The sequence below is a fragment of the Agelaius tricolor genome, unplaced genomic scaffold (assembly GCF_023055355.1).
Source record: "Agelaius tricolor isolate 1412-34295 unplaced genomic scaffold, bAgeTri1.0.p SCAF_4, whole genome shotgun sequence".
NCBI classification, from domain to species: Eukaryota; Metazoa; Chordata; class Aves; order Passeriformes; family Icteridae; genus Agelaius; species Agelaius tricolor.
In genome coordinates this window covers 12,003,856-12,018,166 of record NW_027269264.1, presented here as the reverse complement: position 1 = coordinate 12,018,166, position 14,311 = coordinate 12,003,856, and the positions used below count along the sequence as shown (strand labels likewise).

General features: G+C 51.9%; 1 protein-coding gene across 1 annotated transcript; it reads right to left on the bottom strand.

The window, feature by feature from the left end:
- Window positions 1-301: 301 nt before the first annotated feature.
- On the bottom strand, window positions 302-14,035 carry LOC139589429 (serine/threonine-protein kinase PAK 3-like). Its single transcript, XM_071425899.1, has 13 exons — window positions 13,943-14,035; window positions 8,484-8,521; window positions 7,976-8,098; window positions 7,352-7,474; window positions 7,046-7,125; window positions 5,935-5,998; window positions 4,639-4,687; window positions 3,396-3,508; window positions 2,755-2,872; window positions 2,009-2,108; window positions 1,383-1,579; window positions 787-924; window positions 302-391 (listed from the first exon to the last, which is right to left on the bottom strand). The coding sequence occupies exons 1-13, from the start codon at window positions 14,033-14,035 to the stop codon at window positions 302-304; spliced, it is 1,326 nt and encodes a 441-aa protein (XP_071282000.1).
- Between the last annotated feature and the right edge of the window lie 276 nt (window positions 14,036-14,311).

Here is a 14,311-nt window from a genome sequence, read left to right as displayed (position 1 = left end):
CCACAAGAGCTTGTGGAGACTTGTGAAGGAAGAAGACCTTTGCACGCTTCCAAACCCTGTCACAAACCCCATAGAAGAAACACCTGACCAATCAGAAGCAAATTTAGAGCTTATTCACAGGGTGAGAACAAAGGGAAGCTTCCAGCACAGTGAAGGTTTTATTTATTATAGTATTTATTTTGCCTATTAGAATACAGAGACTACGAACTATGACCTAGAAACTAGAAACTACAAACTACGAGCTATAATCTACAAACTACAAACTACAAAGTGCAAACAAGAACAATGGCCTCTTCCAGGGCTAGTATCTCCTGTTGGCCATAAACTGCTGCGTGGCCATGATCAGAGGCGTCAGCTCGGAGGTCGGCTTGGCTGATGTTACAAACGGATGCTGCCCAAAGAGAAAAAGAAAAACATGAACTTGTACTTTCCTCACAGGCTGAAACAGGCTTTCTCTGGCTACCAGAAAGATACAGAAAGAAGAAAAGGAGGGCATTCTGGGCACCACTGTCTCCACATCCAGGACCTTGCTACATGAGGCAAAATGGCTCCCAATCCCACAAATCCGTGACTCCAGATGTCTTCAGCTTAAGGAGATTTGGTCTAGGTGACCTTGAAAGGCTCCTTCCAAGGCATCCTAGGCCAGGATTCTCCTTTGTTTTCCTTTGCAAGCCCCCAGAGGGGAGATTCTTAGGAGCGGGCCCCATCAGACGCCTTGGACTTGAGCAGATGAGGAGCCCCTGGCAGCGGGCAGCTGGCGCAGCCTGCAGCCGCTTTGCCTTTTACCTGCAGCAGTTCCTGGGCAGACCAGCGCCTGTCCTCGTCCCTCTCCAGGCAGCAGTGCAGAAAGTCTCGCAACCACGCCGACTGTTGCCTGGGCTTCTGCAGCTTTGGCCTGCCCCCGCTGCTGATCAGCTCTTGAACCTAGAGAAGAAGGAAATGCCACGCTCTACCTGTCTCCTTCGCACCCCAAACTGCTCACACACACCCCACGGGACAGGCTCCACTCTCCCGTGGCACTTTACTCCCTGCCAGAGCCTGGCAGATACCTTTCCTACCCCTACTGAAAGAACACAAAGCCACAGGCAGCCATAGCCAGTCCAATAGGCAAAGGCTCTTGCCTTCACCCCTGATTTCACTGGCTGATGGGGACTAAAAGCCCAGCTTTGCCCTTTTGTCAAAGCTTCCCTCAAGCAAAAGGCATCACCATTTTTTGTGCGGTTCGTGCACTGCAATGGCAAGGGGACGATCTGGACAAGGAGCACGAGAGACTATGCAGCCTGGCACCTCTCATTTCCAGGTGTTAGCAAGCTTGCCAGGCAGAAGAATGGGAGCAGATTATGTTTGGGTGTCAGCAGTATCTGAGAGCAGTTGCAGCGCACCGTGCGGGAGGTTTTCATCCGGTAAGGAGGCGCCCCTTCCACCATCTCGATCCCCACAATGCCAAAGGACCAGATGTCCACTTTGGGGCCATAGAGCTTCCTGGTGAAGATTTCTGGCGCCATCCAGTAAGTGGTCCCAACAGCTGATCTCCGTTTGCTCTGCTCAGCGGTCAGCTGAGCAGCAAGGCCAAAATCAGCTGAGGAGAAAAAACAGGCCAGCGTGAATGAGGAAAGCAAAGCAAAGAAATCCCCACTGTACCAATGTCCAAGAGGGCAGCGTGGAACCCGGCTGCCAGCAAGGGGCCATGCTGCCATTCCTCTGGCCTGCAGCCGAGGAAATACGGAATTGGCCACTTAGCAAAAGCCCCAGCTTTCAGGCAGTGGCTTTTAGTGCCCTGAAGCTATTAGACTGTAAGTGCCTTGCTTGGGAAGGGACACACGCACAAGCCAAAGGCACTCCTGAGCCCTTGTTCCCAGCAATACCTCCCTGCACCTTGGGGCTGTGCTCTGCACTTGTATCAGGGCAGCCTGGACTGCCACAGGCACCACTGCAGGGAACCGGCAGTCACCCAAAGGCAGCCCCACACCGCAGCCTGCCACGGCTGAGCCTGGCCAACAACACCCACCCAACTTGACGGATCCGTCCAGACGCAGGAGAATGTTGTGGCTTTTGACGTCCCGGTGGATCACTTGCTTGGAGTGAAGGAAATCCAGGCCTTGCAGGCACTGAGAGAGGAAAAAGAAACACCAGCCTAAGTGGATTTCATCCCACAAGCGGGGAAGTGGCACATCTGCAACACTGCAACATTCCTGGGCCATGCTGAGCCATGGCACGACAGGCTGCTGGCAAGGGCAAGAACTTGCTGCTCCAACACGAGGACAGCAGTGCCTTTCTAAGTGAGGGTGTGTTTGCTTCTGAAAGAGAAAGGACAATTGTTCCTCCGGCCACTGCCCTGCAACCACAGACTGAAGCAGCACTGCTGCAGTGGCTGTGCTCTCTCCAGCCAGACAAGAGTGGATGCTTTTGCAAACACCCCTTTGGTGCAAGGCTCTCTTGGAGGCTGAGCTCCATGACAGCCCAGTGTGTATCTTTGTCTGTGCCACTTATTTTACATTGTGCCACCAGCAACTTTGCCCGTCCAGGGAAGGAATGCAGCACACACAGGCTCCAGGCAAGTGTTTAGAGAAGCAAACACAAACACACTAGAAGAAGGGCAGGGACACTGGCAGGCACTTCAGATGCTCTTGCTACTGCCAGTCATAAGAGAAAGGCAGCAAGGAGACTCAGAAGATGAAATCTCTCCTCTCCTTGTCACCCATTTGGAAGGACCATCCCGACCAAGGCATGGGAAGCACAGGCACCATCCCTTACCTCCCGAGAGACAGCTGCTATCTCTCCTTCTGCCAGGCGAGTCTCCCTGATGACATCGTGTAAGGAACCTCCGTCCATGAATTCCATCACGAGCCAGAGTTCCTCGTCCAGCAGGTAGCTGAAAGGAGGAAACAACAGCCTGGAGATGAAGGCGTGCACTCACACCACCTGATGGATTCTTGTTTCTGTGTCTCTCTCAGAGGAAGACAGGAGGAAGTGAGCAGTCATTCACTACGCTCTACAGGCCTTGAACTCTGGGCAATCTAAAACACTGCTTGGTATATCCACACCAACGAACAGGCCAAGGGAAATACAATCCGCAGTGCTTCGGCAACACTTCAGACCCATGGGGAAAAAATCCAACCCCAAAGCCAACAAAACCATGGGGAGAGAGCACAGGAACTTTGAGGCTGTTGGCTCAGTAAGATAGGGCCAAGTCCGGCCTTTGAAAGCGCCCTTCAAACTCGGTATGCCAGGAAAGAGTAATGCAGCCCCAATGCAATCTCCTCCCAAGACACTGTAGATCAGCCCAGAAACAGGAATGAACAGCTCCATCCTCTGCCATCCACCAAAGGAGTGCTTGAACCTCTGGCTTGCAGGATGTGAATGACCTTTCACAGCAGAACAGCAGAGCCACTCACCTGTCTACATAGTTGACAAGGTTGGCGTGCTTATTGCCACGCATGACCTGGATTTCATTCAGGCACAGTTCGCTGCCGCTCTCTTGCAGGAGACTAATTTTCTTTATGGCCACCTAAAACGACATGGAAAACCATGAACCAAAGAAGTCTGTGGCACAGGACCACAAGGGCAACATGGAGACAGTGATTATGGGATGACAGTGCTGGGCTGGGCCAAGCTGCCTTGTGACAGGACATCAGACCGCCTGCTCGGGCACCTCCCAGGACACAGAGCCACATAGCCTCTGCCTTGGAAACCTGGCAGAAACACGCTCTAAGCTCTCCACCTCAGAGGTCTAACAACACTCACTGTGCCCAGGGCCAGTCTTCTCCCATGGCCTTACTTTATCATCCCCATGCTCATTCACACACCTCTTGCAAGCAGGAAGCCATTTTGTGCCAGTAAAAATGGAGCAAAACTGCTGGGAAACCATTGGCACTTCTAGGGGATTGGATCATTACTCCAGCGGTCACTGGCATTCTCCATGGCACAACAACAAAGCAAACAGTTAGAGATGTGGCAGATAAAATGCTGTCCTAAAAACATCCTGAGGGCTATTCCTCCTAAGAAATACAACCCTACATACTTCACGATGAAAAAATGCCACGATGATGAAAACATCATTAAGGACACCTCCAACAACCACAATCCTAGCACTTCCTCACTCCAGGAATTTTCATTTTGCTCCACTCAAATACTTTTCTTCACACCACTGACTTTTGCAATTACTGCCTGACTGTAAAAAGAAATAACCCAGGCCATGATCTTCTAGGGATATACACCGGGCTATGAGCAGGGCTTAGGCCCTTGAGAGACTCCTTGCAGACCACTCTGTCTAAGCACAGTTCCAAGGGCAGCACTGCAGGTGCCTACAGAACTATCAGCACGATTCCCATCTATTTGCTAACAGCCAGAAAAGAGAACTCAGGAACCCTGCAGCCCCAAAGAGCAGTGCCATGCTCTGAGACACCACCTGGGCACTAAGACCCAGCCAGCGTGTCCTCCTCTGGCCTCCTTGCATTCCCAGGGGCAGCTGAGAAGGACAAAATCTGTCCCCACTGTATTTGGCAGGGAGGACACTGCTCTGCACTTCATCTGCCTTTGCAGCAAAGCTCTCCTGGCCACCCAAAGCTCAGCCACAGCTCACAGCAGAGGGGAGGGCACTCGAGAGCTGCAGAAGCTGCGGCGCTGCTTGGCGCTTACCTCTTCTCCTGTGGCAGTCTCCACTGCCATGCACACCGTGCCGAAACCCCTAGAAACAAAACAGCAGCGGAGAAAGAAGAAGTCCTTTAGTCCCTGCCACTGCAAGACACTGCAGTCCAATGGCAAATAAGTCCTGGGGCAAACAGTAAATGGAATAGGACAGATTCTCCTCTGGGTCTTTTCCCCCTTTTCTCTTTCTGTATCTGTACATGTGTGGGATTTTTCCAGGAACTTGCCAGTTGGGCCTTCTCACACTTCTCCCTGGAGCCTGTCTGCCAAACTCAAGCACCACTACTGAGGCCTTCTGAGAAGGCTGAGGCCACGGAACAGCCATTGCAGGAAAGCCTCCAGACACAGATCCCTTCTCCAGCTTGCAAGGAAGTTAGTGCCCGGCCACAGCTGCAGCCACAGCCAGAGCAGGGAAAGGCTTCCATTGCTGCACACACAAATGGAGAAGTCCTCAAAACACAGGATGCTTGGACAGCGGCGTTCTGAGTCCAGAGCTGTTGTCAGCTGCTTCTCTTCGGTGCACCAGACACCTGGAGGACTCTGCTTTTCTGAAGATTTCTCGTACATTTGCCTTCTCACAGGGAAAATGTTGCAAATCAGTCCCATTTCCAGTCAGCAGAGCCGGCTTTCAAAGGGAACAGCTTGGTGGATCCTTTGCAGGAAAGGCCTAAACCCCACAGGATCCACCAGGGTTCTGCCATCAGCCAGATGATGCCTTTTCCTCTGGAGTGCATTGGCACTGGCCATTGCCCTGAAGCTTTGTCTTTTGCCACCTCAGCTACAAAAGAGAGCTGCTTCTTTCATTTCTGCTTTTGGCTGCTAGGCTAGGTGGTGGCCATCCAGACCACTGAATCTTGCTTTCAGCAAAATACTGGAAAGAAATGTTACCCAGAGCTGTTCCCTGACAGCTGTCAGCTGCTGACTTGACCTCTGAGGCAACAAAGTTTCTCCTCCTTTCATTCCCACGCATTCTGTATTCTTTTGAGACATGCCAAAATGATTTCTCCTAGGAAGAGCGGCAATCAGGTGCAACAGACTTGAGGGACAGGAGATCTGCCAGGTGCTGCTCTTTGCCGCAGAAAAGACATTGCCAGCGTCCAGGTGTCTTTGCCGCCCTGCCTTCGGACCACAGCTGTAAATGCTGACCAGTACTGAGAGATCATCAGGCATCATCCTAACGCAGTGTCTGAACAGCTTTGGAGCTTGCCTGACGTCGCTCTGGGGAGATGTGACGCCAGCAAAATGCACAGGCCCTGCCTTTGAAGAAGGAGCTGTGGCTGCACTCACCCTTTGCCAATGGTTTCCAGCTCTGTGTATTCAGCCTCAGGATCTCCCTCGCTCACCAGCATCTCTGTAAAAATCCCAAGGAAAGATGCTCACTTCAAAAGAGATCCCACCCTGCAGCAGATCAGAAAGGCAGCCCCACTCTCTGCGACTCTGGGCCCTTTCAACTCAGGCAGTCGGCAAACAACAACACCACCGCACCACCACCACCACCACCTCAGAAACAACAGCAGCAAGACGAGCAGCCCTGCAGCACAGATGGCCTGTACCAAACTAGACGTCTAAACTAAAATCTAAGCACGTGCAGAAACAGTCAGAGGATACAGGGATCAGAAAGCTGTAACCAAGAGAACTGGTTGTTGTCTAGAAATGTTAAGGGCAGCAGGAATAACAAAACCTTGCTGTTCCTGGCAATCAACACTCTGTGACCTTCAAGCAAAGCTTTAATCCTTGCAAACATCAAAGGCATCCTGGCTCCTGGAATCAATTGTTCTCAACAGCTGCCCTTTGCAGAACAGCAAGAATATTGCAGAGTGCTTCCAGCAGAAGCACAATCTGCAGCTTTAAGCAGGACAATTTTGCCTAAACAATGGCCTTCTGCCTTTCAGGAGCAGCAGCTCATGTTCCAACCTACTGTGCTGGGCCTTAGGAATGAGGTGCCTGAGCCTTTAGGACAGGCCGAGTTCTGAAGATGACCTTGGCCGTGCCCCACAGGAGCTCCTTGAGGCCTACTCATTGGCTGGGTCACGGCCTCCTGCTCAGCCAGAAACAATCTCTGGTTTGCCTTTTGCCTCCAGGGAAGCTCAGGCAAAGCCAAGCCAGGCTGAGCTGCTCTCAGAGGCAGGAGCAACACCCCGGTGACCCCTCACCACCTCAAAGCACAACAACAGGTCCTGTGTGGAGGCCTCAGGAGCTGGCACTCAGCTGAGGAGGAACAGGAGCTGGGACAGCTCATGCCGACACACGCACACACAGGGCACTGCTCCAGCAGACAAGGATCACAAAGGACGTACTCAGCATGGCCAGGCACTTGTCCTCTGTCCTCTCTCCCAGCTGCTCTCTGCTGCCAGAGGAGCTACTGGTGCTCCAGATGCACGAGCTGCTCCCGCTGCACTTGCCAGCTTGGGGACTGGAGGCTCCTTCAGAGCCTTCTGCTGCAGCTCCTGCAGGTGCCAGGACAGAGGAGGTGGAGCTCTGGGAAAAGAAATGAGTGAGGTCACAAATGTGCCTGGCAGAGGTGCCCCTGCCATCCCATTTCAAATGCAAGCCCCCGGGAAGATGCTGCTGGCCACAGCCAGGGCTCTTCACCTCTCAGCTTTTGCAGCCCGCTTCTCCAGCTCAAGGCCCAAAATCCAAAGGCTGCTTTTACACCACGGACAAAATGACACCACACACACTGCTAACCAAAGCAGGCACTTACTGATGATGTTTGCTCTGGGCCTGGGCTGACAGCAGGGGCAGGTTCATGAGCACCTTCCTCCTCTTCAGCCTCTTCCTCGCGTGCAGAGGCAGCCAGAGCAGGTGCTGACGCTGCCCTTCTGCTCTGGGGACACACAGCAGCATGAGGGACAGGAAAGAACCTGGCATTCACCACCTCACCTATATTCAGCTACAGGCCCCGCTGCATCTCAGCTGTTCCTTTAGCTACTGACAGCTGCTGTCTGCGCAGGGCCAGGTCCCTCCTGGGGACAGTGTCTCCTCATATCCTGCAAGCTTCTGAACTGCACCTTTGCACTGCTCTCTTCACTGGGGACAGGGAGCCTGCACAGCCACTGGCCAACAAGGGCCTCACTTGTACCCCAGCAGCATGCCAAGACATCCTAATGCTACCTCCTGTCTCTTGCTAAGACAAATTCACAGCCCCTTTCAGAACAGTAGGAAGGTGATCCCTGAACTTCCAAGTTCCAGGCCTCACTGCCTGCGGGAAGGGCAGGAAAGATTCCAGCCCTCAGCATCTTCAGCCAGGCACGGGAGGTGCTGTCTGATCAGAAACTTGCAGCTATGCTTTGCTCCAGCCACAGGACTGCCCAGAGCTGCCACTTACTGATGCTGCATGCTCAGGCCCTGCAGTGGCAGCAGGTACACTTTGCTGGGCATCTTCCTCCCCTTGGGCCTCTTCTTCAGGAAGACACACAGCCACTGGAGGCTCCGAGGTTCCCTCTGGGCTCTGCAGACAGACAGCAGCGTCAGGGACACGTAACCTCCTTTATATTCAGCTCTAGACCCAGATGCACTCAGGAGAAAGCATCTGCAGAGAAATGGGATTCTAAGGTGCTCAGACTCAAGTAGAATGGGCCAGCTAGATGGGACTGCACTCTCTTGTACAGGAGAAATTCCATCATGGCAGCCACCACTTTCAGCTGCTTAAAAGTTCTGGAAAGGAACGGGAGAAAACAGCCCTGGGTCCTCCTGCTGCTGCTGTTGCTGCAAAGGGCCTGGGCTGTACTTTCATTCATCCAGCCAGGCTGGCACCGGACTGCAACCGGCCCAGCTCACAGCTTGCTCCGCAATTGCCAAATACTACCAAGGCCAGAGGCTCCTTTGCCACTCACCCAAAGAGCGGATTCTCTCCAGGCACGGCTGATGTGACCTGCAACACACAAGGGAAAAAGAACCAGATGCTCTAAGAAAACTGCCTGTGCTGGCCATGCCCACCCCAAAGTCAACCCAAAGACAGAGCATTCTGCTTTCACTACACCACTCCAGCAGCATCCCTTGTGGCACACAGCAAGCAAGACAACAGCAGCACAACATACTGCCTGGTGTCTACCTTTTCTCCTCTTTGGCCCCTCAACCCCTAGAAACTTGAGACTGAGAAAGTCTACAAGTGGTTCTCTAACAGTCATTGCTTCTGCCCCACCTCACCCAGCAGCCCCTACAGCTCCTGTAGGCGCTCTTTCCTGTATTTCCTCCTCTCTTTCCTGTATTTCAGTCTTCTCAAGACATTGCATGCAGCAATTGCCATGAGCTTACTGAAAACCTTTCCCCAGGGAGGCTTCACCCAAGTCCCTCTGAGCCATGGTGGCAGTTCTATCATGACACAGCACAGGAACAGCTCCTGTGTGTGGGAGCATACAAGAACTCCTCAGAAATGGCTGTCTCAGAGGCCTTTACCAAGCGCATTCTGTGATTTCATCACAGAACAAATGGCTCTTTTAGCGCGCAGGAAGTGTCAAGTTCCACAGGCACATGCTGGGATGAGGGAATGCAGACAAGAAGCCTTGAACTGAGGGACTTTGCCTCAGTCCTGGAGAGCAGTGCACAGCTTTTACAAGGACTCCTGCCAAGCTCTCTCTTCCAGTCTTCCCATCCTGGAAGTTGTCTTGCTTGAGCCAGCAAACTGAGGAGACTCCAGACTCCATTGCCACAGGCCGTGGCACGGCAGGAGCGGAATCCCCGCAGGCTACATCACAAATGCTGCCCATGCCCCACTGGCTAGAGACACGCCCTTCTTAGCTGGAGCTGTGGGCACGGGCGTTACCCAGCTGAAGGCCTCTTTGTGGCATTTGGGTTTCCATATGCTGCACTGAAGAAAAACGTCTACTTACATGCCAGGTGGGTGAAAAAGTACCCGGAATAAGCCACGGTAAAAGCCGTGAAAGCTGCAGCACACACTCCCTCCATGGCTGGAGCAGTGCTGCTCAATCTGCAAGGGACAAAGCCTGTAGGGAGAAAAGAAAAAAACTCAGAGTCCTGCTGGCAGAGACCTCGTCGATCAGCAGGCTCCCCTGCAGTGAGCGTGCCGCAGAGCTGCTCTGCACACTGAGCCCTTGCCGGCCTCGGCACAGCAACTCTGCCTGACAACGCTGCCATGCGGCCGCTGACATCACAATAGCAGTGCCCTGGGCTGCTTTGTGAGTTCATGCACAGAACCACACCTTCTCCACAGATAATGCCAAAAAAAGCCTGCAGCGTTCTCCTCTGCTACAAAGCCACACAAAAAGCCCTCCTAGTCCATCACCTGTTGCTCAAGGCATCTAAGAGTAAAAACACACTAAGCCCCTCTAGCCCACACTGAGAAGCTGAGCACTGAGAAGGGAGCAGGATGTGAGGAACCACATTAGTGCTCTTTGGCCACTATTGCTTCTGAGCAAAAACCAGAAGGCTTCTTCCAGCGGGACCTCCCTTAGTTCCAGAAAGCAGCAAACTATCAGAACCCAGGAAATTCCTCTGCCTGCCCTGGAGGGCTCAAGCCGCTGCCCGGGGGCTCAGAGACTTTGGCACAGAGCCCAAGATGCCTGTGCCTTTGATTTAGCCCTTGGAAAAAACAGTCACCAATCTTGATATGAAGAATTACAAGTCAAAAGAGTTTAAGTAGAATAATAGGTAGTTTGTCACCAGGTGAAAAATAGATTTTTGAGGTTTTGAAAATGACCGCTTGGGGGTCTCAAGATGGAGGAATTTGGATGTGCCTTGTCCTTCTTCCTCCTTCTTCCTAGCCTCCATCTTCTGAGTGATGTTGGCACTTTTAGATTGGTTTAGAGGAGAAGCGCACTGTCTCACATAGGTGATAGGTATTGGGAAGTTATTGTAAATAGTGTACACATAGTTTTGGGTATAAAAAGACAACACTGCCTCTGAGGTGGGAAGAGTGTCTCAACCCAACCTGCTAGACAGACCTTGGCGGGTCGGAGAAAGAATATCATAGATAAGAAACAATAAACAACCTTGAGACCAAGAACAGAAGAGTTCCCACTCCTTCTTCAACTGCCGGGCTGAGGAAAGAGACTTTCTAACGCATCTCAGGGTCACTCTGACCAGCAGAGATTCCAAGAGCAAACAAGGAGAAGCACGACTTCAATGACATTGAGAGTTTCCTCCTAGGTACAGAGACAAGGCCATGTGTCTTTCAGCACTGTTTATTCAAAACATTTTACATCACTGCCGTGGCTGGGATTTCAGCAGGGAAACGCCATGACAGGAAATGCAAGGAGGATCCTTCTCTCTGACTCACTCTAGCAGAGAGGCCTTGGCACCAAAGCACCACCACCATTTTTTCCCCCCACTTTTGTCCTTCCTCAGTAATTTTTAGAACACAGGGCTGAGATGGGTGGCACTGAAGTGACAGCTCTGAAACACAGCTGAAACCATCAGGGCCAGGGGGGCATGTGCGACTGTTTTTCTTCTCCAGCAGAACAAGGCAAGCCAGAGTGCTGACACTGATACCAAGCGAGTGCAGCCAAGCCCAAAGGGAGTGCAGCCAAGCCAAGTGCAGCCCAGCAGGCTGGTAGGAAGAGGCAGCAAAGCGGCAGATCCCATTGCCACGCACACGCCCGGCGTGGCAGACTGATGGCAGCGGCAGTGCCAAACAGAGCTCCGCAGGGAGAGACAGACACCCATCACCATCGCCACTGCCACCAGCAGTGCCGCAGAGAGGGAGCAGCAAACTGCCACTGCAGGGCCAGAGCTGCTCCCGGCAGCACCAGCAGCACCCATCTACCATCAGAACCATGCTGGAAGCCCTGGCCATCCTGTCTTTGCTCCAGGGGCCCCGTGTGACACTGCACCTTTCTTGCTTAAGCCATTACCTCTTTCGCACAATTTTCTTCCTATTGTCGTCTACTGCTTTTTTTTTCTTTTTCCCCTCACTACATTATAACTCTAACATTCTCAGCTTCTCATAGATTGGTTTTTCCATTGTCCCCCTCCATTGTGGTGGAGAAGGGGAGAGAGGAGAGGCTTTCCCAGGACTATCTCAAGATGAGGACATAGAAAGGAGGGAAGGCCTTAGAAAGAAAAAACCACACTCAGGATGCCTCTTTGGGAGGGAAGCAAATGTGCAAGCTTCTTAATATCCAGCCACAAATCTCTGGAGTCTTGACAGCCAAGAAGCACAGGTAGCTGCAAACCTTGTTGTGAGACACTGGAGGACATTGCTGGCTCAAGCCCTTTCAGGCGCTTGTAGGTGGGGAAAGGGGCAGATCAAGCCTTGCTCTGCTGAGGCCATGCCCTACTCTGCACGCCCCACACCCCCAGGCCTGCATCCCAGCCCAGCTGTGGCCGCTGATCCCTGGCACACCAGAGGCAAGGCTCCACACCTGTGTCTGGAGCCCCTAACCCAGCTCCTAAATGGCCAGGTGAGTGGCAGCCCCATGTGGGGGAAGGCCCCAGGAAAGCCAAAGGCTCTTTACCTCGGGATGTGTGGCCACCACATCTCTTGACCCTACCTCCGCTTGGTCTCATTTGCAAGCTGAGCTTCCTATCCCCTTTCAAAGCCTTTCACAGTCTAGTGCTCTGTCAACAGTGCCTCAGTTCCATGGTGGGAATTCTGAAGTCCTTTCAGAGAAGCCTTGCCTGAAAGAGAACAGGTCTGGCTTGCAGTGCATTGCCCTGGAGGCCTTAGGAAGTTGCTTTGCCAGCCCTTACCCACTTACTGGCCAAAAAACACATGTGAAAGACTGAAGCTTTGCCAGCTGTGACAGTGGCCCAAAGAGAAGGCAGTTAGGGGCAAAATAAGGAGAATTATTTTGGTGCTGGCACGCACATCAGGTACCAGGTGGGTGAGAAAAGCCATCTGTAAATAGCTCAGCTGACAATCAGGGAGGGGAAGGTGCAAAGAAAGGCAGAGGTAGAAATCTCAAAGGAATGAGAGGACTATGTCCAGAAGTTGAAACTAGCCTAAAGAAAAAGAAAAAAAAGAGTAATTGGATAAAATACTGAAAAAATTAAGCAAGTCTTCTCTTGGTGCTGGATGGTGCATTGGGGGATAGTGTTGGCAGCTTGGGTGCCCATCCCAAAGCCATCACGTGTTTTCCCTCTGCTCTGAGACGGGTTCAGACAGGCTGTTGATCTGCATGGCCACTCCCAGTTGGCCCCAGAGTCCTCTCCACTTCATGATCAGCTCACCATAAGTTTTCTGGCTGTCATCCGTTGTGGCATCTCTTCTCCTGAGCCTTGGTGTTGGTCACTGTTGTCTGAGGTGTGGCTGTGTGGTCGTTTCTGGCCCGTGCCCTCCAGGACAAACCCCCACACTCCCCCTTTTTTGTTTTATTTAAAATGAAAGGTATAACAATCATAGTAAAAATAATATCTTCTTATAGCTAAAACCAACACAATACTTAGTAGATTTTAACAAAACTTGGGAATTAAAATAAACAGGTGGGTTGATATTGCAGACATAAGCAAACAATAAGTAAATACAATTTTCATTTGCCGTCACTTCTCAGGCCCTGACTCCCAGACGGCTCCCGCCACTTCATTCCCCCTCACTTACCCACAAAACAAAAGAGAACAGAAAATCAAAGCCAAAAGACTTGGGGTGACACCTTTCCCGAGTGGCCTTCAGCAAACACACAAGTCAAAAGAAAAGGTTTCATGGGGGACTAGAATGGGGGAACCTTCCGGTGATGCAGGGCACAGGACTCCTGTGGGGGCAACAGAGTCGGTCCTCCAGCTGTTTTATTCTCAACTTCTATTATAGCTCTGACCTATGAAATATGTATTGCAGCAAAAATGGGAGTCTGCTAATACAAGAGGAAAGCAGGGGCAGGGTTGAGGGCAGTCAGAAAGTGGGATAGGGTAGAATCCAGGATGCCTGCCAGGGCCATCCTGGCAAGGGGTCAGAAGAGGAGGGGAGATGGCAGATGGCTGGTGGCTCGCCTATGCTTGCTCTTCAGCAGGTTCCATCTCCCGGCCTGTCCTTCCCAGGGACAATGGGTTCAAGGAAGCAGGGGTGGAACAGGAAAACTGGGAAAGGAAGTCTATCAAATATTGTGCAACTAAAATTTAAATTTAAATGGTAGTCAAATATACCGTCAGTTACCACCAAACATAGCAAAGTAAATGATTTTCAATAATCACGGTATCAAATGTATATTGAAACGATAAACAGGAGACCATGGGAGAGGGTAAAGTCTAGGGGACATTCTTCCAGGCCACAGCCCCGGGAAGTGCCCTAGCAGGCCCACAGGCCTCCACAGTGGCTCAGGCAGGTCCCAACTGCACAAGTTTTCACTCCCTCATGTTGGCCTTGGTTCCTGTGGCAGAACTTGCCTTCCCGCTGGACACTCACCTGCGCCTGAGCCCCTGGAGAAGCCCGGCTCCCTCCCCCTCTGCCCACAGCCACAGCAGCATCCCCAGCAGTGACACCACTGCTCTGCTCCATTCTGCCCTACTCTGCTCCTCTAGCCACAGCTGCAATGCCTCTATCTCCACAAGAGCTTGTGGAGACTTGTGAAGGAAGAAGACCTTTGCACACTTCCAAACCCTGTCACAAACCCCATAGAAGAAACACCTGACCAATCAGAAGCAAATTTAGAGCTTATTCACAGGGTGAGAACAAAGGGAAGCTTCCAGCACAGTGAAGGTTTTATTTATTATAGTATTTATTTTGCCTATTCGAATAAAGAGACTACGAACTATGACCTAGAAACTAGAAACT